We start from the raw sequence: 27,939 nt of genomic DNA, 5'->3' as shown, positions 1-27,939 counted from the left end.
TGGGGTACCCCGGGGCTGCAGCACTGGTCCTGCTGCACTTCTCAGGCCAGTTGACACCTCCTGACAGCTTTCCCAGGATGCCACCTCCCACAGACCACATCAGGAGATACAGCTGATTGATGTCAGGGTTTTACCAGGGAGCAGAAAACACAAGAGGGAGCTGAGATTATGGTCCGTGCATGTCCTCAGCCTATGGAGCAGTCCAGCTCCCTCCTCCTCCTCTTCCCTTTGTAGGTCACTGGTTCAAAGACTTTGTGGCCAATGCAACCTGCAGAGATGATGTTGAGTTTGACCGTGGTTCTGCTGGTGACATGGACCTTGGGGAGTAAGTATGGTTTCAGGGAAGGGGATCCAAGGGGAGATCCTGGGTAGTTTCTGCCCCTAGGAGGAATTTCCTCTAACTCATGGGAGATCATATCAGTGATGGAGATGATTCAGCTTATGATAAAAAAAAAAATAAGCAAAATGCTGAACTTGCAGAGCCTGCAGATTGGAAGACTCACCTCCTGCTGCTCGTAGGTGTACACAGCTTCTAACCAGGAACTGGAGCTTCCTGCTTATATTATAATAAAAGCAATAAAAATCAACACAAAGGAAAAATGTATATATTTACTGGCAAAGGCTGACTCGGGTGCACAATGCATAGAGGAGAGCGTAACTCCAGTGTTAAGGCCTTTGCTTACTCACATGGACATTGAGGGGATCAGAAGTAGAGAGATATCTGATAGAATGAGAGAGAAGGAGAAAATGAAGATCCTTTGGGAGTAGACTGGTGAAGGCCAGAAACTGATTTGGGAACATCATGATTGTGAGCATGACTTTCTAATTTTAGACATTGCTTATCCGTCAAAAGGGCTAAAAAAAATCTTCTAAGAAACTGTTTGTAAAGAAAGTGTCAGAAAGAATATAGGAAATACGACACTATAAACGTAATTCTGTAATGAAGGTGCTTGTTTCATTCACTTCTTTTGCTGCTCACCAAGTGGGTTTGGTCTCTTCCAGGCGCCCAGGAAAGCATCTCCTGGGAGGTCCAGCGCTATGACGGCTGGTATAACAACCTGCTGCACCACAGCCGTGGCTCGGTGGGTGAGTGCTGGGCATGGGGTAGGGATGGTGCAACAGGGCGAGCTGGCACTTTGGCATCTGGCTCACTTTTCAACAGAGAAAAGACATTTCTGACCTGGCCTGATCCAGGCAGGCCACCAGATGATGCCACCTCCCATGGCCCTGCAAGGTGGCTCTTGGCCTCAATTAGAGGTGGCAAAGAGCCCCATTAGAACAGTGTGGAGGGGTCAAGCAGCCCAGCTTTGTCTCCCACATCCTGGCCTTGCCACTTTTATCATCTGCCCAGGCACCACCTGCAGATCATGCTGGTATTGGATCAGCTCCAGAGCAGAGCTGTGCCTTTGCAAGGCCATTCAAAATGTCCAAGGCACAGAGGACCCAGCTCTTCACAGCAGGCATTTCAGGGATGGACAGGGATCCCAGCATGCAGTTTAAGCAGCGTTCAACACAAGGCCAGAGACAGAAGAGTTCATGCTGAACTTACTCCTTTTCTGCTCTGCACAGGGCAGATACTGTGCTATTGTGCTGCTGTGCAGCATGTACCAGTCTGCACTGGGACAAGTATGTGGGATTTGCCCGTGCTAGTGGCAAGCTGCTTCCTCATGCCTACAATCAGCCCATGAGCCTACCTCCAGAAGACCTCTCTGAGCCAGGGACCAGGGCAGATCAGGCAGGATCTTTTCTGAAATATGCAATATTACAAACCCTCCTGTTTCCCACAGCCCAGATTGGTCTGATGACACAATTGTGGTGGCAATTACACAGCTTCCTCTAAGTCCAAACGGCTCTCCAATATGACATGTGTCATCAGCCCTTCAGTTACACCAAAGCCTGTCAGGGAGATCCAGTGGGTTCCTGGCAGACAAGCTCTCCCTCTTCCAGAGCAGACTGATCAGACCTTAACATTTGCAAACAAACCTCTGGAAACTAAACCTGAAACTAATCCAGTAATTCAGGATTGCCCCCAGTTCTGTGGAGCTCCAGCTCAACATAGTGGTCAAGAGCCTTTCAAAACGAACTTGCTCATCAGTGACAAATGACCTCTTGCCTCTGGGCTTTTCAGTTACAGAAGGGGCAATGGGTGTAAAATCAGGGTGTTTCTCTCCTATTCTGCCTTGTCTCTCTGCCTCTCTGGCTGTTTCTTCTCCTGTTTCCTACTGTGTTGGCAGTCACCATGCTGTGTAGAATTGCATGGTCAGCATGGGCAGCTTAGCATCACTCCAGTTACCCACTGGAGCACCAACTCAGACCTTCAGGAGGCAATTAGGATGCACATAGACCAGAGAAGGACAGCTGCAAGGGAACATGCAAATGGACAATCCCTCCTGGTTTTGAGAGGATTGATCCCAGTGTTGCAAGAAGTTTTGGGTGCTGGTACCAAGATTTGCGTGTTCTTGGCAAGTGTAAGAGTCTATGCCATACTCTTGCTCTCTTGTGGACCCTCACATATACCGGTGTGCCCCGCTATCACTGTTTCCTGCCTTTTGGGTGCCACCAGACCCATGCCATGTTGTTTGGTGCTGCAGGTGCCAGGCTGCTTCGTCTCCTGCCAGCCAACTACGCGGATGGTGTGTACCAGGCACTGCAGGAGCCCCATGTGCCCAACGCTCGCCAGCTGAGCAACGCGGTGGCACGGGGACCCTCTGGGCTGCCGTCCCGCAGGAACACGACCGCGCTGGCTGTCTTCTTCGGTACAAGCTGGCACCGGGTGCAAAAATCATAGAATCCCAGACTGGTTTGGGTGGGAAAGGACTTTAAGACTATTCAGTCCCAACCCCTGCCGCGGGCAGGGACCCCTTCCACTAGAGCAGCTTGCTCCAAGCCCCTGGTCCAACCTGGCCTTGAACACTGCCAGGGATGGGGCAGCCACAGCTTCTCTGGGCACCCTGTGCCAGTTTCCCACCAGCCTCACAGGGAAGAGCTTCTGCCTTAAATCCAACCTGAACTTCCCCTGTTTCAGTTTAAATCCATTACCCCTTGCTCTTTCTCTACAGTCCCTAAATATTGGTTTGGGTGGAAAAATGCTGGTTTCTGGCACCCCAAGGCCATGCATTGGAGCGTTCCTTATGCACCACTTCACAGCAAACCCACATCTGAAAGATAAAATGCCAAAATACACCATACCAAAGTACTGTCCAGCCAAGAGAGTTTGAATTTCCAGTGACCTTTGGCAGTTACCCAAAAGCTGATATTTGTCATTTAATAACTTGCTCATTTGTTTTAGTGGTAGAATTACTTAACTGCAATAGAGACATGCTGTGTCTGATTGCTGGGCGGAACGGCTGCAAGTGGGAGTGGTTTTTGCTGTTGCTCAGGAGCTCAGTGGAGTCTTGGGTCTCCAAGGCCAGGAATGTCGATCTCTGGGAAACACTTTCAGCTCATTGAGAAAACAGCCTTTACTTGCCAAAGAAGTGGAGACAATTAAGTCCATGTACAGCTTAAGGTTCATATACATCCCTGGACAACCAAGCTAAGGTGCTTGGCACAGGCTGGGCCACAGAAGAGGCAGACACAAGTGTCTTAGGTCCTTACCACTTAGATTCTTCCTGGAGGTAGTTTCTCTCACCACACCAAAGCTTAAATGGGCCAACAGCAACATCAGCCACCAGGCACAGCATCAGCAGCAACCCTTGGCCTTGAAGGCCACAGGCAAGGAGGAGCTCAGGACCAAATGCAGAACTGTGCTCCTAGTAAAATGATGGTCAGCAAATGATCCAGCTGCTGGTGGTCTCTGGACATCTGCTGGCTGAGGTTCTTCACCCTAGTCCTTGAATGACTCTTCCCTATCTGTGAGGTCTGGCCAGTGGCTCCTGGAGCCCTGTTCCTGTGGGCTGGATCTGAGCACATCTGGGCTCCAGCCCACAGTGACTTTCTCAAAGCTGTGAAGCAAACTAGCAGTGAAGACAGGAAGGAAACCAGTGCACAAGGGGTGTCTCCTCAGCCCATGTACAGCCCAACTGCCCATCATCACATCCTGGTGCTGGTGCCAGTCCTCCCATGCTTACTATGGCTAGGGCTCTGGCAGGTTTCCATGTGCTGTCGGACATCCTGGGGACAGAGAAACCCGGCTGCCCTGCAGAGTTCCTGAACATCCACATCCCATCTGGAGACCTCGTGTTTGACCCTGCAGGCACTGGAGACGTGGTTCTGCCCTTCCAGCGCATTCACTGGGCGATGGAGACAGGACAGAGCCCCAACAGCCCCCGGGAACAGGTAGGTAGCATTTCCTTTGTTCCTTGCTTTTCTGCTGAACTCCTCTTCACCCCACAGTGGGAGCTGTCGCAGCCGAGATAACGTTTGCAAATGGAAAAGGAGAAAGAACCATTGGTTCCGTAAAAGTACATATCCCAAGTGTTTGAACCAATTGCAAATGAGCCTAAAGGACAACCTCAAAAGTACTGGTTCACGGGAAGTAACATTTGTGGTTGCCAGAGGTTAGTGCTTTTCTTGGGCAAAGAGAATGTAATAACTCCAGGCCTGCCTGTGTCATCTACATGGAGGGCAGAAGAGGAAAAGGTAACACAGGAGCAATTCACAACATTCCTTGGCGACCAATTTTTATCCCTTCAGTCAATATGAGCAGAGGGAGGGCTGTCTGTATTTGCTGAAACAAGTGATAAATGGAGCTTCTTTAGTGCCAGGGTAATGAACTCCCACAACCAATTCATGCACTTGAGCCACTCTAGGTCTGCAATTATGACACATGTTAATAGCCACCAACTGTTATCTTTAGAAATATACCCCAGAACTGAGCTGGGACTCTTACAAAGCTGTAAAGCTTTTCTGGATTTCAGTTACTTTGGGGAACATCCAGATTTTCCCCTAGTTTGTCCATATTTCACTGTGCTGAGGCTGGATGTGTTCCCAAGCCCATGTGCTTTTTATTTCATGCTGGAAAGCTTCCCAATCAAAATTACCAAAGTAAAATATCCCCCTGAACGTTTCACGTGACACACAACGAGGAGACCACATCAGCACATCACATTTTCAGCAGCATTCCAAACCTTAGAAAAATGAAAACTCTGGTACGTTTTCAGACTAAAAGGATGGTTTCGTGAAAACATTTGGCAGGGTTCATATTCAACAGGCTGCCAGGGCAGGGCTGTTCAGAAGGGGCAGCTCAAGCGTTTCTACCTTCCCCAGAACTCTGCTTAGCCCTCTTCCAGCTTGGTCTTGGCTACCTGGGAATTCACAGATGTCAGATGTATTCTGGGCATAGTTAAAAAAAAATTGGGAAATAAACCCCCAAAACGCACTTTTGAAAAGCCTGTAGCTGGTCTTTTCCTGTCCCTGGCACCAATTCCTGCAGTGTGCATAGAGATTGCTGGTGTGTATACTTGCATCCTGATAGCTCTTGTTAAAACTGGGGATGGGAGAGCTGCTCTGCAAGACCAAGAGGGCTGGGTTGGTGCTTTTCAGACCTTTTTTTTGCAACTTTCACCAAGACCCTGGTTAACGCGCATTCCCTGTGCCTGCTGTAGACCAACGAGGTGACAGCCTGGCTGGACGGCAGCTCCATCTATGGCCCTTTGCACTCCTGGAGCGATGCCCTGAGGAGCTTCTCAGGGGGACAGCTGGCATCAGGGCCTGGCGGGCGAATCCCGAGGGAGACAGACGGGAGAGTCCACATGTGGAAGGCACTGGATCCATCCACAGGACAGGGTGGTCCACAGGGCATCTATGGTAAGGGTGGCATTCCTCAGAGGGTTTTCACCTACTTGGCTCCATCGCTGACTGTGAGCAGGAGGAGCAGGAGGTCCCTGGAGCTGAGCCCAGAGGGGACCCTGGGAAGGGGCAGGAGGGTGTGGAGAGCTGGGACATCCACACTGGGAGTCCTGTGGGAGAGCAGGCGGTTTCCCAGCCCAAGGAGTAATATTCCCAGTAAATATTCCCATCGGCCTCATGTAGAGGGGACATTGAGATGAGCTCTTAGGCAGAAGCTCTTCCCTGTGAGGGTGCTGAGGCGCTGGCACAGGGTGCCCAGAGAAGCTGTGGCTGCCCCATCCCTGGCAGTGTTCAAGGCCAGGTTGGACACAGGGGCTTGGAGCAAGCTGCTCTAGTGGAAGGGGTCCCTGCCTGTGGCAGGGGTTGGGACTGGATGAGCTTTAAGGTCCCTTCCAACACAACCCATGCTATGCCATGCTATGCTATGCCATGCTACTTTACGCTACGCTACACTATGCTATGCTATGCTATGGTCTAGTTAAGGTGCGCACTCTGGCAAAGGCTTTCCTGCAAAGACACACCATGAAATTAAGGAGCCACATCACCAGGAAGCAACAGGTCATTTCACAGCCAGCATGCAGAAACCAGTGGGTGCTGGTCTCTTTGATCCAAATCAGGAGAAAGGGGGTGGGGAAAGGATCTGGGAAAAGGGGCTGCCACTGTTAGAAACTGCTCAGCTTGCTTTGAATTCCTCACCTTTGGTCCATGCTGGAGGCCTGCTGCTGATTCTCCCTCATTCATGCTGCTTATCTCAGTGGAAGGAGGGACAACGGAATGAGGGGATACTGGGCTGCAGCCACATGGCTGGGGGTGGCCCTCCAGCCATGGGCAAAACAAGATCCAGTGCTAGCATTGCCCACTGATGTTCCTGACGGCTCTTGCAGACCTGGGGAGTGCCTGGGGGAATGAGAACCGCTTCCTGCAGGCTGTGAGCATCGCCTGGTTCCGGTACCACAACCACCTGGCTGCAGTGCTGGCACAAGGACACCCCACCTGGTCTGATGAAGACCTCTTCCAGCACACTCGCAAGTGGGTCATCGCCACTTTCCAGGTGAAGGATGGCACCTGCCAGGCTCTGCCAGGACCCCTGTAAACCTCTATGGACATGGCACTGACAAAGCTCTCCTGTGTCCTACAGCATTGTGCTGTATGATGGTCTAACAGTAGCGCTAACCTTAAACCTTAACACTAACCTTAACCCCTAACACTAACCTTAACCCCTAACACTAACATCCTAAACCTAACACTAACACCCCATCCCTAAGCTAACCCTAAGCCTAACACTAATAACCCTAACCCTAAATCCTAACCCAAATCCTAACTATAAACCTAACCCCTAACACTAACCCTAACCCATAACTGTACCCTAAATCCTAATCCCTAACCCTTACTCTAACCCTATCCCTTACCCTAATCTTAACCCTTGACATCCTCCCTGGCAGTGCACTGATACAGCAACTCTTGTGTCCTAGAGCATCGTGCTGTATGAGTGGCTGCCAACCTTGCTGGGGACACAGGTCCCAGAGTACAAAGGTGAGGGAAAGAGATGGTGTTCCGGGAGTAAGGGATAGAACTGGGGAAGCTGGGGGATAGCACAGGAGAGAGGGCTGTTCCCCCTTTCCCTCCAGCCTGGCTGCTGGACCATGACTGCTGCCTGCAGGTTACCAGCAGCACCTCGACCCCAGCCTCTCACCGGAGTTTGTGGCAGCTGCAGGGCAATTCCTGGCCACCATGGTGCCACCCGGCATTTACAAGAGGTAGGAGCAGCCTGTACTTGGGAAGGGGATGCTCAGGTTGGGGTGGTGGCTGGGAATGGTCCCTGTCCCTTTCCCACACCCTGCCCCACAGCCAAGCCCTTTCAGCTTAGGGCAGCCCTGGCCAGGGGCTGTGTGTCCAACCATTCTCTGATGTTCCAGAGACCCCAAGTGCCAGTTCCAGAAAGTTCCTGGCCCTGGTGGCTCGTTCCCAGCAATGCGGCTCTGCAACAGCTACTGGAGCAGAGAGGTACACAGAAGGGTACTGAGGATGTGGCGGGCTGCCTGTGGGGGGCTTCACTCCTTGCTTTATATTATGGGGACCCCACAGGGGTCTGAAAGGGAAAGAGTGCAGAGCATGACAGCCAGTCAACAGGTGAGAGATCCTCCCCATCCAGACATCCACAGATGCCACCTTCAGCTGTGGCAGGCTCAGACCTCAAGGTTGAGCTGATGTGGAGAAAATGAACCTGGAAGAAGTCCTTGGTCCCCCTATGCCCAGGGTCTGTACCCCTATGGGCAGGAGTGCGGGGCTGCTCCAAGTCCTCACCTCCAGGTGAGGAATCACCTGCTCTTCCCATCTCCCCTCAGAGCACCAGGCTGCAGCAGGCAAAGGAGGTGGATGTGGACAACCTTCTGCTGGGGATGAGCTCACAGATTGCAGAGCGGGAGGACAACATCGTGGTGGAAGATCTCCAAGGTCTGCACTCCCTTGCACTGCAGGGTACATTGGTAGGGAAACCTCTCCCAGGGCTGTGCCAGGGCTGACGTGGGGAGGCAGATCCCATCGCCATCACCATCAGCACCCAAACACACACTCAGCTCAGCTTCAATCTGGTTAATGGAGGTGCATAAAAGCCGCAGGGTGTGTTAAGCACATCTGTGGGACTGTCCTGGCAAGGGCATGAAGATAATCTCCATGTTCAGCATGGCCCATGGCAGAGGGATGAGGCCATCCCAGCAGCTATGGCAGTTGGGGTTGCTCCTCCTGCTCTTCCTTGCTGTCATTATGGCTTTGACTCCACCACAGATTACTGGTATGGGCCCCTGAAGTACTCCCGCACTGACTACGTGGCCAGCTGTCTGCAGCGTGGGAGAGACCTTGGCCTGCCCACCTATAACCAAGCCCGGGAGCGATTTGGGTTGGAGCCTCTCTGGAACTGGTCAGACTTTGCCCCACACCTGGAGCAACAGGTAACACGGAACTGGTCTGGGCATGGAGAGTGTGTGTCGAAGGATGGCAGGGCAGTCCAGGCAGTAACTGGCTTCTCCAGCAACGTAGAAGAGGGACATCAATGCACATCCCAGCTTATTTTCATGCCTGCGGGGCTGTTGTATCGGGGTAACTATGTAATTACAAGGTATCAATAACTATGTCCTGCCCCAGTGATAAGCGCCTGTGCCACTTGGTGCCGTGCTCCTCCTGGAGCTGGGATGCTCTGGGAGTGATTCTTAGTTGCTCAAGTCCAATCCATGACCTCAAGGCTGTGTGGGGCTGAGCATCCTCCCAGCCCATGGACATGAGATGTCTGGGAAATGCATGTTCCTCGCTCCTCCTGAGGCTTGCCAAGATTTGTTTGATGCCCTGGCAGAATTCTCTCTTCTCACATGCATTCGGTGGGGGTTTCTGGACAGGTCCTGGAGAAGGTTGCTGCCCTGTATGCCAACAACACGGCTGGGCTGGAGCTACTCCCTGGGGGCATGCTGGAGGCTGACGGCTCCCTCTTCAGTGCCATCATCCTGGACCAGTTTGTGCGCCTGCGTGACGGTGACAGGTTTTGGTTCGAAAACACCAAGAATGGGTAAAGTCTTCATCACCATCTGGCAGGGTGCCCACTGCTCTGCAAGCCCCAATAACACACAAAAACTGGGGCTGGAGGAAAAAGCATCCTCCAGCTTCCTCGATGCCTGAAATGATGCAGGGAGTGAATCCCTCCTGCTGACAGCAAGTAACACCCAGGGCCACCACTTGGCCCTATGTCTTTTTCTCCAGGCTGTTCACAGTGGAGGAAACTAGGAAGATCCGTAACACAACTTTCCATGATGTCCTGGCTGCTGTCACCTACGCAGACCCCACAGACCTCCAGCGACACGTGTTTGTCTGGAGTAAGGGTGAGTGCTTTGTGCAATAGCAGGGCGCAGGGAGCAATCAGCACCAGCAAGTTAGGGAGGAAAGCAGTCCTGTCTTGGTAACAGTGACAGGGAAAACATCGGGCTGTCATTTTCTCAAGCAGGATACTTGTTGTGCCCCTCAGCCAGCAAAACACATGCGAAATGCAAAGGTTGCTCATAAGCAAGGCAGGCAGCACTCCTCATGGTGGTCACACTCCTTGCTGCTGCAAGGAGGTTTTTTATTTCTCTTGCTCCTACATAAAAGCACATGTAGGTCTGCAGGTTAAACTAGTGAGTGACCTAAAATGTGATGAAGTTGGCAGATGAGTTAAGCTTTCCACGCCAAAACTGCGTAATGTTACCTACTTGCCTTTAATTGCAAAAGTTATCAGCCCCATATGACCACCCTGCCTGGCTGCTCCGCTGGCAGGGTTGTTGGTTGAGCAGTACTGTTGGGAGGGTCAGATAGGCTTTCCTACAGATGTGGTTGCAACAGCAGCATGAACTTCCATCTGCTGAAAGCATTTTATCTGTTGAACAGCCCTTACAAGGCATTTTGATTCCTGTGGCATATGCTCCATGCAATTGCACCAGGAGGACTTCTTGGATTTGCAACACTTGGACGAGCAGAGGCTCTGAGCTCCATTTTGTTGTGGCCCAGAGTGCTTCTTGCTCAGCCCATCCCACTGGGAGAGGTGATGGCACTGAAGACCCAGAGCAATTGAGTCCAGTTCTGTGCTTGTTTTGTTGCAGTAGGCAAAGTTTCAATCCAAAAGCAAAGGTTGTCCCCTAAGATCTGGAGTTTAACTCAAGTACCCCAGGTTTGCAGTGCTCTCTGGGTCACTCAGCAATGAATCCCACAAGCATCTTAATGCAGAAGTTCTTGCGATGAAGGACGTGAGATGGGTAAAAGCTTCATGACACTCACAGTCTGTCTCCCTGCCATGTAGGGGACCCGTGCCCACAGCCCCAGCAGCTGACAGCTCAGCATCTGGCCAACTGCACACCCATGATGGTGCTGGACTACTTCAAAGGCAGCGGAGCAGGCTTTGGGATCATCATCGTTGTCCTCTGCTGTCTGCCTTTAGGTTTGACATTCCATTTCCTTACCCACCTCCTCTCCTACTGGAGAAAGGGGCTTAGCGCTCATGGACTAAGGAGCTGCTGAGTCTTTGTCAACCCTCAGGTCCTTGAGGTGGCAGGGTCCTTGGGCACCAGGAGGGAGCTGGGCTTTCATGGAGTGGCCTGAATTAAATAAATCCATGCAGCACCGAACTGGGGCTGATGGGGAAGAAATCACCCTGTCTGACCCTGTCGCATGGGTGATCCTGCCAAGTGTGAAGGAGCTGTGTGCTATCTCATGCCTCACTCTCCCCTGTGTCCCCAGTGACTCTGTTTGTTGCCTGGATCGTTGCCATTCTCCGCAAGAGAGATTTCCAGAAGCTGCAGCAGAAGCAGAGCCCCAGTGTGCAGAGGGAGATGACCGGAGAGGCCATACATGGTGAGGTGGCACTGGTGATTCTGTGATGGCCCCTGGTGTTGCTGCTGAAGTCAGGTCACATACTGAGGCAGGTCTGGATTTGGAACTTATATCCAGGTGGGGTGTTTCCACGGGAGGATAGTCAAGCAGTGGAACAGGAAGCACAGAGAGGTTGTGCAGTCTCCATCCTATCCAAGTCCTGCTGATCAGATATAGCCTTGAGCAGACTATCCTGATTCTGTGGCTCATACTACTTGGGGCAGGAGGTTGGGTGAGAGACCCTTCTAACCTGAGTCATACTACAATCCTCCAATTTCAGATCGCACCCTACCTGGAGGAAACCTATGTAGAGCACTTGCACCAGTAGCTCCAGGACACATAAGTCTGCAGACATATAGGTCTGCAAGGGGCTTGCTCTGGACAGTGAAAAAATCCTTCCACCCTGCTCCATAGCTTGTACTCCTCCTGTGTCCATGAGCTTGAGGTTTGAAGTTTGGAGATCATAATTTTTCCCTTAGCATGTGCCTGGTCATGAAATCACTCCCAAACTGCATCTTGGTGAAGGAGGTGGTGGGGTGAACATGGGCCCAGGTGCGGCTTTCCAGCTGAGTCCTGTGCTCTCTCCCATCAGCCATGGAATGGCACGGTCCCAAGACAGACAGCTCTCCTGTCTACATTCAGCTCCAAGCTGACAAGGTGCTCAAAGTGCTGGATAGGACAGGGTCTGTGCTCCGGAGCATCAGCTTGAAAGCCTACCAAAGGGTGGAGGTGGTCCTCTCCAGCAATAAAGGGAACAAAGCTCTGCTCCTGAAGAGCCCCAAGGAGTATGACCTGGTGAGAATCATGATGCCTGGGGTTTGATACCTTCCCCCAACACCCCACAGGCCTCTGCTGCCAGTCACAAACACCCTGCACCACTCAGCCCTGGGCCACTGGCAGCAGTGTCGGTCCCTGAAGGGTGGCTGTGGCCTCCTGAGAGCCACCAGGTCCAGCTCATACCATGGAGCAACCACTGTGGTGAACAGCAGCAGCACTCACATCCCAGTCGAACCCCTGTTGCTCACCACCTTTTGGTGGGGCCTTCTGCAGGTGCTGCTTTTCAGTGAGGAGGCAGAAAGGAGCAACTTTGTTGGGAAGCTACAAGGCTACTTGGAGGAGAGCGGCCTCGAGCTGCATATGTCTGAGATGAAGGAACAAAGCCTGATGAAACGGGCAGTCACACAGGAGCAGAGAAAACAGACTCTGGAGACTTTCTTTAGGCACCTGTTTGCTCAGGTATGTAGAGGTGCGGCAGGTACCGATGCACGGGTAAAGGTATTTCTGTATTGATAAAGCAATGAATGTTGCTGCTGTTGTTCCCTGTAAGCGCTGGTATTGTGCACAAGGAAGCTGCCAATACTTTGGAGACAAAGGGAGTTCTACTGTGGTCTTTTGTGGTAAAGAGTCTTTTGGATGATGTAACTGAGGTCTCCATAATGGTCAGTGGCGTTTAGTGTGAAAGTCACATTATGTAGGAGAGACACAGGACTTCCCCATGGTATCTGCCATGAGTTTTGTGCCAGGTGAGCCACTGCTCTTTCTGCAGTATGTCAGGCAGGGGAATGCCAGCCTTCTGCTCTGCCAGCATTCATGGGGTGTCTTTTGTGGGATACAACCTGCAGGTGCTGGAAATCAACAGGTCTGATGCTGGGGAGCTCAACTTTGAATCTTCACAGAAGGCAAAGGAGTCTCTAACATGTGAGCTGAGCAGGGCTGAGTTTGCCGAGGCCCTGGGGCTCAAAGCCCACTCCATGTTTGTGGACTCCATGTTCTCTCTGGCTGACAAAGACGGCAATGGCTACATCTCCTTCCGGGAATTCCTGGACATCTTGGTGGTCTTCATGAAAGGTGGGAGCTGGAACTGGTTAGTGTCTTCATCTGTTGCCATCAGTCCTGTTTCTAGGCTCTGGCAACACCACCAGCAGAATGAGGGACAAGATCCATCCAGCAGATCAATTTGTAGGCACTCCTACAGATTAAAATTCCCTTCACTTAGGACAGCTTCAGCCTGAGTTACAGGGCAGTAACAATGCAATTTGTTTTCTGAAAGGCTGTTCAGAAGGGCAGCTATCTTTCACCACCATAGAAAAGTCTGCCCTATCATCTCCTGAATGGACCATGTATCCTGTCCTTGAGACATCATCAAATCTCAGACTGGTTTGGGTTGAAGGAACCTTAAAGCTCATCCAGCCCCAACCCCCTGCCACGGGCAGGGACCCCTTCCACTAGAGCAGCTTGCTCCAAGCCCCTGTGTCCAACCTGGCCTTGAACACTGCCAGGGATGGGGCAGCCACAGCTTCTCTGGGCACCCTGTGCCAGCGCCTCAGCACCCTCACAGGGAAGAGCTTCTGCCTAAGATCTAACCTGAACTTCCTCTGTTTCAGTTTGAACCCATCACCCCTTGCTCTATTGCTACAGTCCCTGATGAAGAGTCCCTCTCCAGCATCCTCACAGACCCCATTCAGATATTACATGTGATTCTGCCTAAATGGCCACTGGAAAGGTGGATTCATAGATGGAGGTGGTGAATGTCAGATTCAATCAAAGTGGCTCCCAGAAGAATCAGTTGTGCAAAAGCACATTTTGAGTCTGCAAAATAATGCATCAGAATGTGCACATACCCAGTTCTTCCCCTTACACTTGAGAAAGTCAAGCAGAATGGTGGTACACTATTCACTTCCAGTTGCTGTTTAAGCTGTGATCAGCAGTGTGCTTTCAGTCTTTTCAGAACGGGGTGAGGCTTCACTGCTGCAGGTCCAGACTCTCAAAGACAATGTTTAAAAGCATCTTCATTGATGAAAATAGGATCTTGTTCTTACTTTGCCTCTCTCCCTTCCCACCAGGGTCCCCTCAGGAGAAGTCCAAGGTGATGTTCAGGATGTATGACATTGATGAGAATGGGTTCCTCTCCAAGGAGGAGTTTCTGAGGATGCTCAGGTATTTCTCCTCACCTTTCTCGATGTTTTCACAATCTCTGTAAACAAAGATGTCTTCAAAAGTGCTTCCCAGTTTCTGTGCTTCACTCCCCAAGGGTGCTACACAAGCCACCATGGGCTCAACACTCACACCAAGAGCCCATTTCTCCCATGAAACTGGTCTGGGGCTCTGCCCTGTGTTATGTGAAGGACTCAAGCTTTGGTCCTCTGAAGTTCCCATCTCCCCTCCTTGCTCCAGGTCCTTCATCGAGATCTCCAACAACTGCTTGTCAAGAGATCAGGCAGAGCAGGTGACCGAGTCCATGTTTCAGGCCTCAGGGTTTCAGGACAGGGATGAGCTGACATGGGAGGATTTCCACTACATGCTGCGGGACCATGACAGTGAACTTCGTCTCACCCAGCTCTGCATCAAAGGTTGGTGGGCAGGAGCACTGAAACACCCCAGGCCCTGAAGGGCTGGAGGTGATGGGCAGTACCCAGCAGGTAGCTCCCGTTGGTCTCTCCAACCCCACTGCAATAATAGGGCATCAGTGGTTGCCCCATGTACATGTTTGGGGCAGCTCAGAGCCTCTCCCCACGTCCCTGCCAAAGGGAGATGCCTAAACTTTGTCCACTGCATCTCACACACGCTGAACCGCTGTTTGCCTTTCTGGATCATCAAAGGTGTCCCGGAGGTGCTCAAGCAAAATCTGCATAACCACGCCTCCTTCATAAGAAAGAAAGAGGCAAAAAGGTAAGCTCTCCTCCTTAGTCTGGCTGCTGCATCTTTATCTGCCCTGATGCACATCCATCCGTCACCTCGACCCCTCCAGCAAATGCTCCCACCAGGTGTTTGCAACCCAGCGCTGGGGAAGCAGGATGACCATGCTCAACATGCCTGTGAGCAAGCTGGATGCTGCAGTGGGGCTGTTCCCTTCCTCCCCTGGCACCCAGGCAGGCAGAGGGGAGAAACTGCCTCTTGCACAGCCCATATTGCATTTGGGATGGGAGTCCTACTTTGTTTTTCATAAGGGGGTTATATCTTGAAGCAAATCCAGCCCATGCACCATGCAATTGGAGTAATGCAAGCAGGGCTGCAGGACAGAGCTTGGCACCTTCTGAGCCTGAAAGTGGAGAAAATGGGAAAAAGTTTGGCAAGCCCCTCCTGCAAGTACAGCTTTAGGCTAAACAAAGCTCTATTTCCAACAGAACCATCTCAGAGGAAGAGAATGACCCAAACCTGGACATTGTGAAAAGCTACATGGAACAAGAAGGGCGAGAACTGAGGAAGAGACCAGGCAGAAAGTGAGTGCACCCTCTCTTCACTGGGTGTGCTTTTCAGGTTCAGGTTCAGCCTTCTTGCTGTTTCTCATGTTGGTGTGCCGACTACGTAGCCCTCCAGTCAAATGGCACCGCTGCAAGGACCCAGCACCCCTATGATTGTGGTACTGCATAGGGAGGGGGTGCTGGACCAAGTCTTCAGGAGATACCGCAGCCCAGGCAGGCACATCACAGCCCCTCGCTGACCAAGAAGCTGCAGGAGCAGCCCTGCTTCAGTGGGGACGGGGCTGTAGCCTGGTCCGGGTGATGTGCCTCTATTAAAAAAAATGAAGTGGCCAACTCCAGAGCCTGTGATGTTGGGTTTTAGAGTGTATGCCTTGCCTGCAGAGAGGGGTTTGTCTGGCAAGTCCTGCCTGAGCTTCTCTTCCCCTTGGGACACTGCTGGTTCCCCCATAGCCTGCCTGCAAGAGCTGCAGGAGAGACTCTGATCCTCACTGCTGTGGCAGTAGCAAATATTTCTACTAGAAAGCAGATAAGTGGTTGTTATTCATGGCCAGAATATCCTGATTTGCCCTAATAGCTCCAAGGACCTTCTTCTACCCTAGAATCAGTTTGGAGGGTTGAATATTACTACGAGAATTATCTTTTACAGTTCTTATCTCTGGTTTCATTTATGAGTCATTATCTGCACATTTATTACCAGCTTTCAGGTGTGTAGACTGTAGGATGACGTGGTATCAAATGCTGAAACTGCTCTGCAGGTCATCACCATCCCGGGTGTGCAGAGGTGGTCACAGAGCTGTATGGGGAGGAAGACCCAAAGCTGGGCAGCATGGCCCTGAGCCATACCTTACTGGCTAAACCTTGACATGACAGCAGCCCTCCTGTATTTGCCAGGGTGAATCAGTACCAGCTGCATTTGTACACTGAAGCAAAACGGAAGAAGTACGAGAGGAACAAAGTTCAGCAGAAGATCCAGGAGTTCAAGCGCTTTGTTGAGAATTACCGGCGCCACATCGTCTGTGTGGTCCTCTTCTCTGCCATCACCACCGGCGTGTTTGTGGAGAGAGCCTACTGTGAGTGCCCACCCAGCCCTGCTGCACCACGTGCAGAGGGGTGTATGGGCTTGGCTCCTCAAAGCTGCTGGCTGCATGAGGCATGCTGGGATCTGAAAGGTCCTGGCACAGCTTTGGGCAGTGTCGTTCCACCCCTGGAATAACCAAAGATTTACTTAGGTTGGGAGGCACCTCTGAGGGGGTCTGGCCCAATGTCCTGCTCAGAGCAAAGCCAATTTCAAAGCTGAATGAGGCTGCTGAAGACTTTATCTAGAGAAGGTTTGAAGGGCGCCGAGGTTGGTGATCCCACCACCTGGTTGGGCCTGTGCTAGTTTTTGACCATCCTGCATGTGGAGAGTTTATTTTATATCAAACCTGAATTTCATTCAGTGAAACTCAGGCTGTCGCTTTCACCCTTTCACTGTGTGTCTCAGAAAGCATTTGGCTCTCTCTTCTCTGTAACACTGTGGTTGTAGGTAGCCTGAACAAGCCTGACAGACTTCCCTGACCCATCTCCTTCAGCTTGAACAAGCCCATTTCCCCTAGCTTTTCATTTACATGATGTCCTTCAGCTCCCACGCACCCTGGTGGACTCCGCTGGACTCGTTCCAGTTTGTTGATGCCTCACTAAGGACACAGTACCAAGGTGCACAGCAGAGGAGGACAATCCCCTCCCTTGACCTCCAAGGAGACCTTGTCACCTAGCAGCTTTGGGGGTTCTGACATGGAGAATCATGCCCCTGTCCCCACACAGCCCCATCCCCGGTGACCTTTTCTTGGTGGAGCCACACAGGCGGTTGTCCCCTTGCGGCAGGAAGAGTTATGGCCCTCAGCTTCAGGCACATTGACACATCCTTCAATCTCTCTCCCCAGACTATGCCTTTGCATCCCCCAGCACAGGAATCGCACAGACCACCTTTGTGGGGATCATCATCTCCCGGGGATCGGCTGCCTGCATCTCCTTCATGTACTCCTACATCCTGCTCACCATGTGCCGCAACCTCATCACAGTCCTGCGGGAGACCTTCCTCAACCACTACATCCCCTTCGATGCCGCTGTGGACTTTCACCGCTGGGTTGCCATGGTAGCCCTCATCTTCTCAGGTAGGTGGGCTGCTGGAGTATGTGCCACCCAGGAGCCACATCTGGAGCAGGAGGACCGTGACACAGCAGGACCAGGCAGAAGCTTGAAGAGCCGTGTGGAGCCTGCAGAGACAGAGATGTTTTGCACTAGAGGAGGAACTGGCGGGTCCCTGGGCACATCTGCAGGGTCTGCCGCACCTCCATCCACAGCAACAGTGATGCTTTTCTCTTCTGGTTTCTGTCTCTCACAGTGCTCCACACTGCAGGTCACATAGTGAATGTCTACATCTTCTCAGTCACACCTCTCAGTGTGTTGTCCTGCCTCTTTTCCAACGTCTTTATGGATGATGGGTAGGTGAAAATTAAAGCGCAGTCCAGGCAGAGTGTATTGGGCATGGACACAAATATAAGTGGGAACCAGGAGTTTGCTCTGGCCACTCCATGGTGCAATTCCTCTCCAGGTCTCAGCTCCCACAGAAGTATTACTGGTGGTTCTTCCAGACTATTCCAGGTGAGACCACTGCAGGCACACCTGCATGTCCATGTCCATATCCAACCCCTCTGCTGAGCCCTGGAGGATCCCTTGTGGGGTTACCCTGATCCCCCAGGACCTTCCAACCCATCCACTCACAGGCATGACAGGAGTGCTGCTGCTCGTGATCCTGGCTGTGATCTACGTGTTCGCCAGCCACCACTTCCGACGCGTCAGCTTCCAAGGCTTCTGGATCACCCACCACCTCTACATGCTGCTCTACGTCCTGGTAATGCATTTTGGCTTGGAGGCAGGGATGGCGGTGATGCACCACAAGCCTGTGGGTCAGCCCAGCTGATGAGATCTAATAGCTGGGGGGTCCCAAGAGAGCTGGCAGCCCAAATCCCAGCTCCCTGCCACTGCTGAACTGCCACCAAAACAACCCCTGGGCAATGGCTTGCCATGGTAAGTACAGTGATGATGGGGGCTGCTCCCTGCACAGGTCATCATTCATGGCAGCTACGCACTGATCCAGCAGCCCCGCTTCCACATCTACTTCATCATCCCAGCTCTTATCTATAGTGCAGACAAGCTGCTCAGCCTGAGCAGGAAGAAGGTGGAGATCAGCGTGGTGAAAGCCGAGCTCCTGCCCTCAGGTACCACAACATCCCTGGCCACATGGCACCAGCTCAGCCCAGGCTCCTTGCACAAGCACTGGGGGCTGCAGCAGTGCAGGAAATTCCACTACTCAGTCATAGAATCACAGAATCACAGAATGGTTTGGGTTGGAACAGACTTTAAAGTTCATCAAGTTCCAGCCCCCTGCCCCGGGTTTCAGTTTGAACCCATCACCCCTTGTCCTGTCACTACAGTCCCTCTCCAGCATCCTCGTAGCCCCCTTAGATACTGTAATGCTGCTTTGAGATCTCCGCCTTAAAGAAGTCCTCACCCCTGGCCCCTCTCTGCCTGACAGGTGTCACCCACCTCCAGTTCCAGCGGCCACAGGACTTTGACTACAAGTCAGGGCAGTGGGTGCGCATCGCCTGTGTGGCCCTGGGCACCTCCGAGTACCACCCCTTCACCCTGACCTCGGCACCACACGAGGACACACTGAGCCTGCACATCCGGGCCGTGGGGCCCTGGACCACCCGCCTGCGGGAGCTCTACTCCCCAGAGAGCCTGGCCCTTATTGGCAAGCTGCCCAAGGTGAGCCCCACACTTCTTCTCCAGCAACATCTGAACCCCAAAGCATCTGTGGCAATGGGCTGTGCCCAGCCTGTGGTGCTTCTCCAGCCAAGGCCTGGGCAAGCAGAAGCAGGAGATACTCTACTGATGGCTGGTTCCCTTCCAGCTCTATCTGGACGGGCCCTTCGGGGAGGGCCACCAGGAGTGGAACAAGTTCAAGGTGTCAGTGCTGGTGGGAGGAGGCATCGGGGTGACACCTTTTGCATCCATCCTCAAGGACCTGGTCTTCAAGTCATCCATAAGCTCCAAGCTGCAGTGCAAAAAGGTAAAAGGAAGCATCTGAAGCACAATAAGCCCTCCCAAGATGCCTCCTCCTGCTGCTGGCTTCTGTGGGATCCTCCATGATCCATCTGGGGAGAAGCCCCATGTGGGCATGCACAGGGTACTGCCCTCACTCTGAACCTCATCCCCACGTGCCACAGATCTACTTCATCTGGGTGACGCGCACGCAGCGGCAGTTCGAGTGGCTGGCGGACATCATCCGTGAGGTGGAGGAGGCGGACAGGAACAGCCTGGTCTCCGTGCACATCTACATCACACAGCTGGCTGAGAAGTTCGACCTGCGCACCACCATGCTGGTGAGCCCAGCCACCTGCCGGGGAGGCGGTGGGCCATGCCGGGCCATGCTGGGCCCTCTGAAGTGCTCTGATCTTTCTTCCAGTATATCTGCGAGCGGCACTTCCAGAAGGTGCTGAACAAGAGCCTGTTCACAGGGCTTCATGCCATCACCCACTTTGGACGCCCTCCCTTTGTACCCTTCTTCAGCTCGCTGCAGGAGGTGCACCGTGAGGTCAGTGCCCGGGTGGGGACAGGAGGAGGGCACCCACCAGCCATTGTGAAGGAGTGGTCCCAGCCTGCCCCCGAGGCCCTGGAGACCTTGGTGGCCTCTGCACCAAGGACAGGGCAGAAGGGTCATGAACCCCACTTTCCTTCTGGAGCCACGATGAGCTGCATGAGTCAGAAATGCTCCATACCAGCCAAACACACCCTGCTATGGCAAGACCCTGGCCGCAACCACTGCCCAGAGCTGACAGAGACCCTGGGGGATCCCATCATTCCTCCCCAGCTCCAGCAGCTCCATGGGGAGGTGACAACCTCCCCAAAAGTCTCCACAGGCTGGGGCACGCTGCTTGGCCAGCATCTGTGCCCAAAGCTGACAAACGGCAAGGGGCCAAGAGGGGCCCGGCTGGGGGAGAGATGGTGCTGATGGCTTGACCCCTTTGGCTCCCTCCTTTTGCAGGTGCAGAAGATCGGGGTTTTCAGCTGTGGCCCACCTGGGATGACAAAGAGTGTGGAAAAGGCTTGTAGGCAGCTGAACAAGAAGGACCAGACCTACTTTGCACATCACTATGAGAATTTCTGACTCTACCCAATGCTGTTTCACCCCTGGGCTGCAGCCCTCATTGTTCAACATCAGTGCCTGTGTGGCAATGCTTCAGGTGGTCATGGTCCTGGGCTCACACCACCATCCCCACGAGAAAGCCATTCATGGCTAAGAGCATGGGTGTTGAGACCAGCACATGGTACAGCAGTGAAACGTTGCCATCACAGCATCGCCCCACGCAGTCCTAGCGTGAACCCCTTAGCCCAGGGCATCCTGCTACTACCTACATACTCCTGCAGCCCCATGCCCAGGATCAGGCTGGCATGACCCAATCCAGAAAATCCAGTTTTCAAGTTTAAGGTCTGCCACCTTGATTCCACAAGAGGATAGACTTAGATTAGACATTAGGCAGAAGCTCTTCCCTGTGAGGGTGCTGAGGCGCTGGCACAGGGTGCCCAGAGAAGCTGTGGCTACCCCATCCCTGGCATTGTTCAAGGCCAGGTTGGACACAGGGGCTTGGAGCAAGCTGCTCTAGTGGAAGGTGTCCCTGCCTGTGGCAGGGGGTTGGAGCTGGATGAGCTTTAAGGCCCCTTCCAACCCAAACCAGGCTGGGATTCTATGAAGATACAGCTTGTGCTCTGCTGGGTGGCTTGGGAAATGTCTCTGAACAGCTTTGGGGAACAGCTTGGTGCCTGCACAACCTGAATTCACAGCACTTTTCCCCAAGACCTGGGTTGTTTGCACATGTTGTGAGGAGCCAGTGAGCTCCCCACCACCCCTCTCCTTGAAACAGGCTCAGCTTTCCTATTGCATTTGCTTGTGCCCATTAGCACCCTGAGCCTTCCCTGGACTTGCAAAGGACCTTAGTAGTGTTCATGTCAGCTTCTTTCAGCAGTATCACCTTCCTTCTATCAATCAGGGATCTTTGTGCTTGTTTAACTGTCACCTGGCTTTGCATTGCTGGACTGCTGCTCTTGCAGGCTCTATCTGAGCTTAAATAAAATGGATTGATTGAATTTTTAAAGCACCTTCTTGCTTCCTCTAGTTGGGTCTCAGTCACATGGAGACCTGCAGTGCCTGAGGTGTAGTACTGGCCTTGCTCCTGTTACAGAGTATTGATGCAGCCTACTGGATAATGAACACGAGCAAGTTTCCCCCTGCACTGGTGGTGCACATGGTGTGAAGCACAGGCAAAACTCCACAGGCTGTGTCCTACCAGACCCATCACTCCCAGCAATGCTCCCAAGGCCTATCATGGGAGCAAATTGTAGTCAACGAACCCAAATAATAGCTCCAGCCCTTGGGATATTAAACAGTTCCCAAAGACCACAGGGAATAGGTCTCAATCTCCCAGCAATAACAGGATCTTGCCGTGGGCAGTGCTCCCCCAGCCATGCCAGTGGGACTGCCCAAGAGGCACTGGCTCACTCCCACTGCTACACACTGGGCAGCTTCCCTTCTACAGCCACCACACATCCTACAGCAATTTCACAACACACCCTACAGCAAGGTGCATTTCAGCAGCTCTTGGATGGGTTCTGCTCCCACAACCGACTGCAGGGCCAGGCTCATGGGTAGGTTTTACCCACTCAGGCCATCACATTAACAAAGCAGCTTACTCAGAGCAGTACTCAGACCACTTCCCCTTCTGGCTATGGACAGTTTCCCTGAGCTATGGCTTATCCCTGTAAAACACAGCGTGGATTTGCAGGCTTTTACTTCTGCCAAGATTAACTTAGCCACAGGAAGTATGAGCTTTGATTTATAAGTGGTTGTTGAAGGTTTCTTGGTCCTGCCAGCACTGAAATCGCCTGCAGCCCCGTGAGACCCAGCAGAGCAACAGCCCAGGAGTCCGCACAATCCCCAGGGCCCAAAGTCACAGACCCCTTCAAACCTCCAATCCAAGGCTCTAATGAACACAAGACACATTTATTGAGGAAAGTTCAGTACCGGCCCGATGAAAGGACTGATCTCTCAGTACTAAAATTAACACAATATAATCAAAGATTAGATTTCTGTTATCTGCAACCTGCTACCTTGGCAGTACCTCGTGCATGGCTCAAACTCAGCAGGAAGGCCAGATATCCCAGAGAAGTTACCATCACCATTCATTCACAGTGGTAAAACCTTTGAGTGATGCTGTCCCCTTACTTCTCACCTGTGCTCCCCTCCATGCTAAAAGCCAAGCTGTGCCCCTTGGGATCCATGTAAGCACAGGCCACTCTGTGGTCCCAGCCATATACAGGGCAGTTTCTCTGCCCTGAGGTGGTCCTTTTGCCCCACAGGGAGCTCTGCTGAGGGGATGATACTGCAGGTATGGTCACAGCTGGCCTCCAGGCTGGCTTCTTCAAAACAGCCCCAGGCTCTGAGCTTTGGGCCTGCAGTTTCCTATTTGCAAAGAGCACGGAGAGGTTGACCTGAATGGGCAGATGCTTCCCATAGAGGGTGGGCTGGCCAGGCTTTGTTCCACAGGCTGTTACAGTCCCTGAGCATCCCCGAGGGAAGGTGTAACGGAAGGTGGAGTATTCACACACCCTGCGATTGCCAAGCAGGAAGAGCTGTGGCAAGCACAGCCCTAGGGCAGTGCTGGGGCAGGAAGGTGAAGAACCAGCACCTCTGTCCTTGCTTCACCCATGTGGCTGGTGACATCCTCCCCTGTTTTGTCTGCATGGACAAACCCTCGGGCCATGCAGAGACATCCAGGCTCTCCTGTGTGTGGGGGCTGCTGAAGAGCCAACCATGTGAACCACCATCTCTAACCAAACAGCAGTGTTTTGATTCAAACTATTCCCTACTGGTTCTCTATGAGTAGTTACCTGTTAATACTCTAACGGTGAATCCCTCAGCGCCATTAACCCTCATTATCATTTGATTTTGTAGCTCTATTACAAAGAAGTGCCTGCATAAGGTGACTGTGTAACCATGCAACAGCCATACATATGCCTCCTGTGGCCTCATCAGCGCATCTCAGGCAGGCGGTGACACAGGGAAAGGGCCGGGCACAGCAGCATCTCAGGGGTTCTGGTCACTGGGGTCACACTTCAGCATGACTTTGACCCCTTCCCCCCTCTTGGTTGTCTCAAATGCCTCAAGAGCCTTTTCCAGGGGGAAGCGGTGCGTAACTAAGGGCTTGACATTGATCCGCTTGGATGCGAGCAGGGCAATTGCCACAGGCCACCTGCAAGGAACATGGAGAGCATAGAATGTAAACAGTTACCACCCTGAAGCCCCACATAAAAGGCATGGAGGAGCTTGGTTTCATTAGTCATTTCCTTAGCTCAGAAACCAAGGTGAGCTTTTCCTGAAACAATCTTCCAGAGGGGGAACCTCAAGCACCAGGTATGGGAGATGGGACAAGCCAACTCCTCTCACCTGGCCTTGCTGCTTGCAGACTGATCACTGTGGAGTTCAAACTCAGTGACTTGGTACAGGGAGAAGAAAAGCCTTAGTCAGCTTCCAACCTCTTCTCTGGCAGAGATGCACTCAATTTGATTGCCTGGCTGCTCCATGCGAATGGGCCAAATGAGAGTGGTGGAGATAGAAAGCAATGCAGCAGCTCACCTGATTTCCAAACTCCCTACACTTAAAGACATTTCTCATTTTAAGGAGGAGGTTGACTAAATCTCATAAATCTTTCCTGGAGAACAACCTCTACAGACTAAGCAAAGACTCTTGCTCCACAAGAAATGACAGCTCTGAACAGAGCAGAAACCAGGCTGCAAACATGTAGTGCTGGATCTCAAGCCCTGCCCAAGAAATACAATATCTAAGAGAGGACAGCTGAACTTCTGCCCTCAGGGTATACTCAAAGACCTTGTGCCTGTGCATGAGCTCTGAAGTTCAGTTCTCTGTAGAGAGCACAAACACCTTCAGACTGGCTGCAGATGTATCTTCAGCTCCAGCAAAATGATGAAAACCAAACACGGCTCTTGCTCATCCCGATGTTCACTGATCTCCAGTAAGACTGATGATGTGATTTCCTTCCATAATCAGCAAGGAGACCAGAGCTGGGCATCACCTGGCACTGGATGCAGCACTTGGGATTTTGACTCTGCCCAGAAAAAAGATTCCCCACACTCTCTGCCGCAAAATGCACAATATAATATTTAGGAAGGTGGATACCAGGAGGCAGCTCCAGGTGGGTCCAGGCCAGGTCAGGCTGCTGCTGAAGAGATCTCCCAGCACAAAGTGTTGAACCAGCTAAACTATGGGTCTTCTTCCCTGCTATGCACTCTCATGGACAAGCTGGTCCCTTCCAAAACACCCTCAGCACCCAAACTTCCCTTTTTACAGGATGTAAGAGTTAAAGGCAGAAATCCAAGAAATAATGAAAGAAAGATTTGGGTTGGAAGGGACCTTAAGGATCACCAGTACCAATTTCCCTGCCACGGGCAGGGAAATTTCACTAGACCAGGTTGCTCAAGGCCCCGTCCAGCCTGGTCTCTTCCTTCCTTTGCACCAAATGCTACATGAAATGGGCCAGTAAGACAACCCAGCTGGGCTGCTTTTCTGTGGAAACATTTTCAATGCAGGGCTCATCCAGGAACCAAGGCAAAATGCAGGACACATCAGTCACACTGCATTGCTGCACTGACCTTTCAGAGTGACATGAGGTTCAATCAAGTGTAAGGAAAACCAGCCTTTTCCACATCCTCCCTGCTTGTGTAAAGAAAGAATTTCTTAAGGACAGACTTGGAGACACATGAGCCCACCCTGCATGAGACTCACGTGTTACAATAGCGGAATATCCCCCGGATATCCACCTCCCGCACAGCAGCGTTCACAATGGGCACAGTGACCATCTCAGACCCCAGTCCCACCAGCACCAAGGTCCCACCAGAACGAGTGGCCTGGAGAACAAACAAGTGTGTTATATTTTGCAGAACATCCTGAATAAATAACCCCCCACTTTGTGGCTGTAATGGACTGCCTGGCGCATGGCAGAGAAGCAGGGGAAAGGCAGGATGCTGTCAGGAGCCCATAAATATGAAACACACAGCACATTTTAAATAGCAATCTTTTAAAAACCTCAGAAGGATTTTGGTATCTAAATCTCATTCTGAAAAACTACTGGCATTTAGGAGTGTGAAAAGTACTTCTGGAATTCAATGGGAGGGATGCAAAACTAAAAGCCTGACGTTCCACTGGAATTTCTCTTTTTGCAGCTTGTCTCATTTGTCTCCTATCCTTTCACTGTGAAACTGTGCACTACCTTTGCCACACTCTCCCTTCAGGCAGTTCAGAACAGCAAAATTCCACCCTTGACTGCTTGACCTGCTGGAATTGTCTTAATTATTGTCTTTATTTGGACATATCTTCAACTTAATGGCAGATGCTGTCCTACTTGTACCAGCTCCCTGACACTGCTGTGTAGTCATACTTGGGGTTTGGGGTCTTACTGCAGTGTCTTTTTAAAGTGGTTAAGCACCTGAGCAACAAACCAGACATTTATCCCTGTGCTGCCTGCAAAGATGGTAACTCTTTATTCATCTCTCTTAGTTTGTTGTCTGACAAGCACCTTCTCTCCCCACATCAAGCCCACTTCAATTAAGCACTATGGGAGTGAGGTAACTGTCATTCACTGTGGCATCCCAAAAAAAGAAAAGCCAGTTCCATTACTGTTCTGCCTTGGGGACAAGTGGTACTCACATAAATGCCAGCCTGGATGCAGGCCTGCACTCCTGTGCACTCTACAGTTATCTCGGGCATGCAGCCAAGCAGACTTTCCACTTTGGAGGCCACCTCCTGTGGGGTCTCGTTCTTCACCTGAATGGTGAAATCTGCCCCCACCTCCTTGGCTTTTTGCAGGCGAGAGGCAGATAAATCTGGGGAAAGACAAAATAACTCAAGAACTGGAGCATGATGTGAAGCTGAAGGGGAGCAAGAATCTGCTTTCTTTACCCCATCTGACGTTTCAACGAACCACCTTATTGGGTGACCAGCTGCCAACTCTCTCAGAATACAGCATTTGCCAGGGGTAGACCAAAGTAGAAAATTGCAGCCCACTTGTACCTTCTCAAGAATGTATGTAGGTGACCAAGACCAAAGGGCTTCCCACCCTTGATGCAGGTAGGCCACCATCAAGGGGCCCTGATGGAAGCACAGATGTATGGGCTCTGAGCATGATTCACAGGCCAGCACACAACCAGGAGAGGAAAGTGTCTACGTTCCCTCCCTGAGATTCACACAGCCTTTGGTGAGGAGGCAGGGAGGAGACCTGCCCAGAGAAGGATAAGCAATGAGGACAATTTAAAGATACAGGAGATGCCAAAGGCTTTCCAGCTGTAGAAGAGGGTACACTTCAAAGAGACTAAAGTATAAACTCACAGATTAAATCCACACCATGCAAAGCAATGTCTGAGTTAAGGAACAGCTGCCACCACTAGACTTGAGGGGTGTTTTCTAAGACAATCAGTTTGTAGATTTCCCAATTTCTCTTTGGAATACTGACAGTGTGCCAAGACAAACTAGAAGGCCAAGCTTAACTCCAAAGGGCATGCACATTGATGCCACAAGCAAGAATCACAGCAGGAACAGCCGTAGCCAAGCACTGCTGTCCTGCTATCCCGACACTGCGGAGAAGAGGAACCTCAGTGGAGGCAAAAGCAAAAAGCAGCAGGAGGTCAGGACAGACAGGGCAGGGCTGAGCTACACTTACCCTGCCTGAACAGCGTGGATGTGTCTTACCAAAGCTGCAGCTGTCTAAGACTGCACCACCCAGTGTCTCTCTGACAATGACTCTCATGAAGCAGGTTCACTAATTCACACAGGACCTTCATCCACTGGTGAAAATGGACTGTACAAAACCATGTTACACACACACTCAGTGAGTTAACCTAGGGAGAGCTTCCAGTGAGGAAAAAAAAAACCACTCACTTCTGCATTTTAGTTCCCTGGCTTTCAAGATTATTTGCTGCTGCTCACACCCTCAAGGATACCTCTCAAAGGGCTCTAGGCAGAGGCAAGGTTGCTCTGACCTTCCTCTCTGATGGCCCAAAATCACATGTCTATAGACAGCACAGCACTGACAGGAGAGCACAGGAGGCAGCACTGACTGCCTTTCTGACATGAGACATCAGGCTCAGAGGATCATGAATGTGGCTATTCCACTTCCAACAGTACTGGATGAGAACAGATCAGGAGCTCTCTGAGGGCTTCCTCAATGAACCATCTGCAGATGCTTTCAGCTGAGGGAACTGCAGAATGCATTAGTTATCAACACTAAGTGCGTCCCTGCTGTTACAAACCTCTCCTATCCCTTCACCCTCGTTCTAACAGCACTGGAGGCTGCTGAGCATCTCTCCACTAGTTTGCGTCACAGATAAAAGAGCAGGCAAGCCCGTGAAAAAAAGGGAGTGGATTTGGTAATACAGTGGATCTCAGATACCC

General features: G+C 51.8%; 2 protein-coding genes across 5 annotated transcripts in view; one reads left to right on the top strand and one right to left on the bottom strand.

Moving 5' to 3' along the window:
- The first annotated feature begins 84 nt into the window (after window positions 1-84).
- On the top strand, window positions 85-21,636 carry DUOX2 (dual oxidase 2). Of its 2 annotated transcripts, XM_061447439.1 has the most exons (33): window positions 85-325; window positions 1,003-1,086; window positions 2,592-2,756; window positions 4,091-4,278; window positions 5,547-5,748; window positions 6,675-6,841; window positions 7,263-7,323; window positions 7,451-7,547; window positions 7,707-7,794; window positions 8,136-8,244; window positions 8,575-8,738; window positions 9,180-9,346; window positions 9,538-9,656; window positions 10,607-10,744; window positions 11,044-11,157; window positions 11,768-11,970; window positions 12,226-12,411; window positions 12,798-13,023; window positions 14,019-14,112; window positions 14,350-14,525; window positions 14,775-14,844; window positions 15,300-15,395; window positions 16,269-16,447; window positions 17,300-17,530; window positions 17,761-17,860; window positions 17,971-18,020; window positions 18,143-18,270; window positions 18,484-18,637; window positions 18,955-19,187; window positions 19,333-19,491; window positions 19,649-19,804; window positions 19,888-20,016; window positions 20,467-21,636. In XM_061447439.1, exons 1-33 carry the CDS (start codon window positions 262-264, stop codon window positions 20,587-20,589), a joined length of 4,620 nt encoding a protein of 1,539 aa, XP_061303423.1. In that variant the 5' UTR covers window positions 85-261; the 3' UTR covers window positions 20,590-21,636. The 2 variants fall into 2 exon arrangements, with proteins under 2 accessions (XP_061303423.1, XP_061303424.1); XM_061447440.1 differs by lacking the exons at window positions 19,333-19,491; window positions 19,649-19,804; window positions 19,888-20,016; window positions 20,467-21,636 and having other exon boundaries at window positions 18,564-18,637; window positions 18,955-19,129.
- An 822-nt stretch (window positions 21,637-22,458) lies between these two features.
- SORD (sorbitol dehydrogenase) overlaps window positions 22,459-27,939 on the bottom strand; it is a 341,031-nt gene continuing 335,550 nt past the window's right edge. For 2 of the 3 annotated variants that reach the window (XM_061447434.1, XM_061447433.1), the window contains exons 8-10: window positions 26,200-26,375; window positions 25,279-25,400; window positions 22,459-23,728 (exon numbers count right to left, since the gene is read on the bottom strand). In XM_061447434.1, the coding sequence (XP_061303418.1) occupies window positions 23,563-23,728; window positions 25,279-25,400; window positions 26,200-26,375 (464 nt within the window). In that variant the 3' untranslated portion in view covers window positions 22,459-23,562. The remainder of the gene's footprint in view (window positions 23,729-25,278; window positions 25,401-26,199; window positions 26,376-27,939) is intronic. The other variant, XM_061447435.1, reaches the window with a different exon arrangement.

This window comes from Pezoporus flaviventris, unplaced genomic scaffold (genome assembly GCF_033815535.1).
Source record: "Pezoporus flaviventris isolate CSIRO_AGI_PZ_B2104156 unplaced genomic scaffold, CSIRO_AGI_Pfla_v1 ptg000006l, whole genome shotgun sequence".
NCBI lineage: Eukaryota > Metazoa > Chordata > Aves > Psittaciformes > Psittacidae > Pezoporus > Pezoporus flaviventris.
Note: the sequence above shows the minus strand (reverse complement) of the source record. Positions and strands in the feature narration are given on the sequence as shown.

Bases quoted from the DNA above. Each gene is read 5' to 3' on its own strand.
- DUOX2 (XM_061447439.1), top strand. From the start codon at position 262: ATGCAACCTGCAGAGATGATGTTGAGTTTGACCGTGGTTCTGCTGGTG. The intron at 9,347-9,537 runs GTAAAGTCTTCA...CTTTTTCTCCAG, and splicing joins TTCGAAAACACCAAGAATGG to GCTGTTCACAGTGGAGGAAA. The intron at 17,861-17,970 runs GTAGGTGAAAAT...ATTCCTCTCCAG, and splicing joins AACGTCTTTATGGATGATGG to GTCTCAGCTCCCACAGAAGT.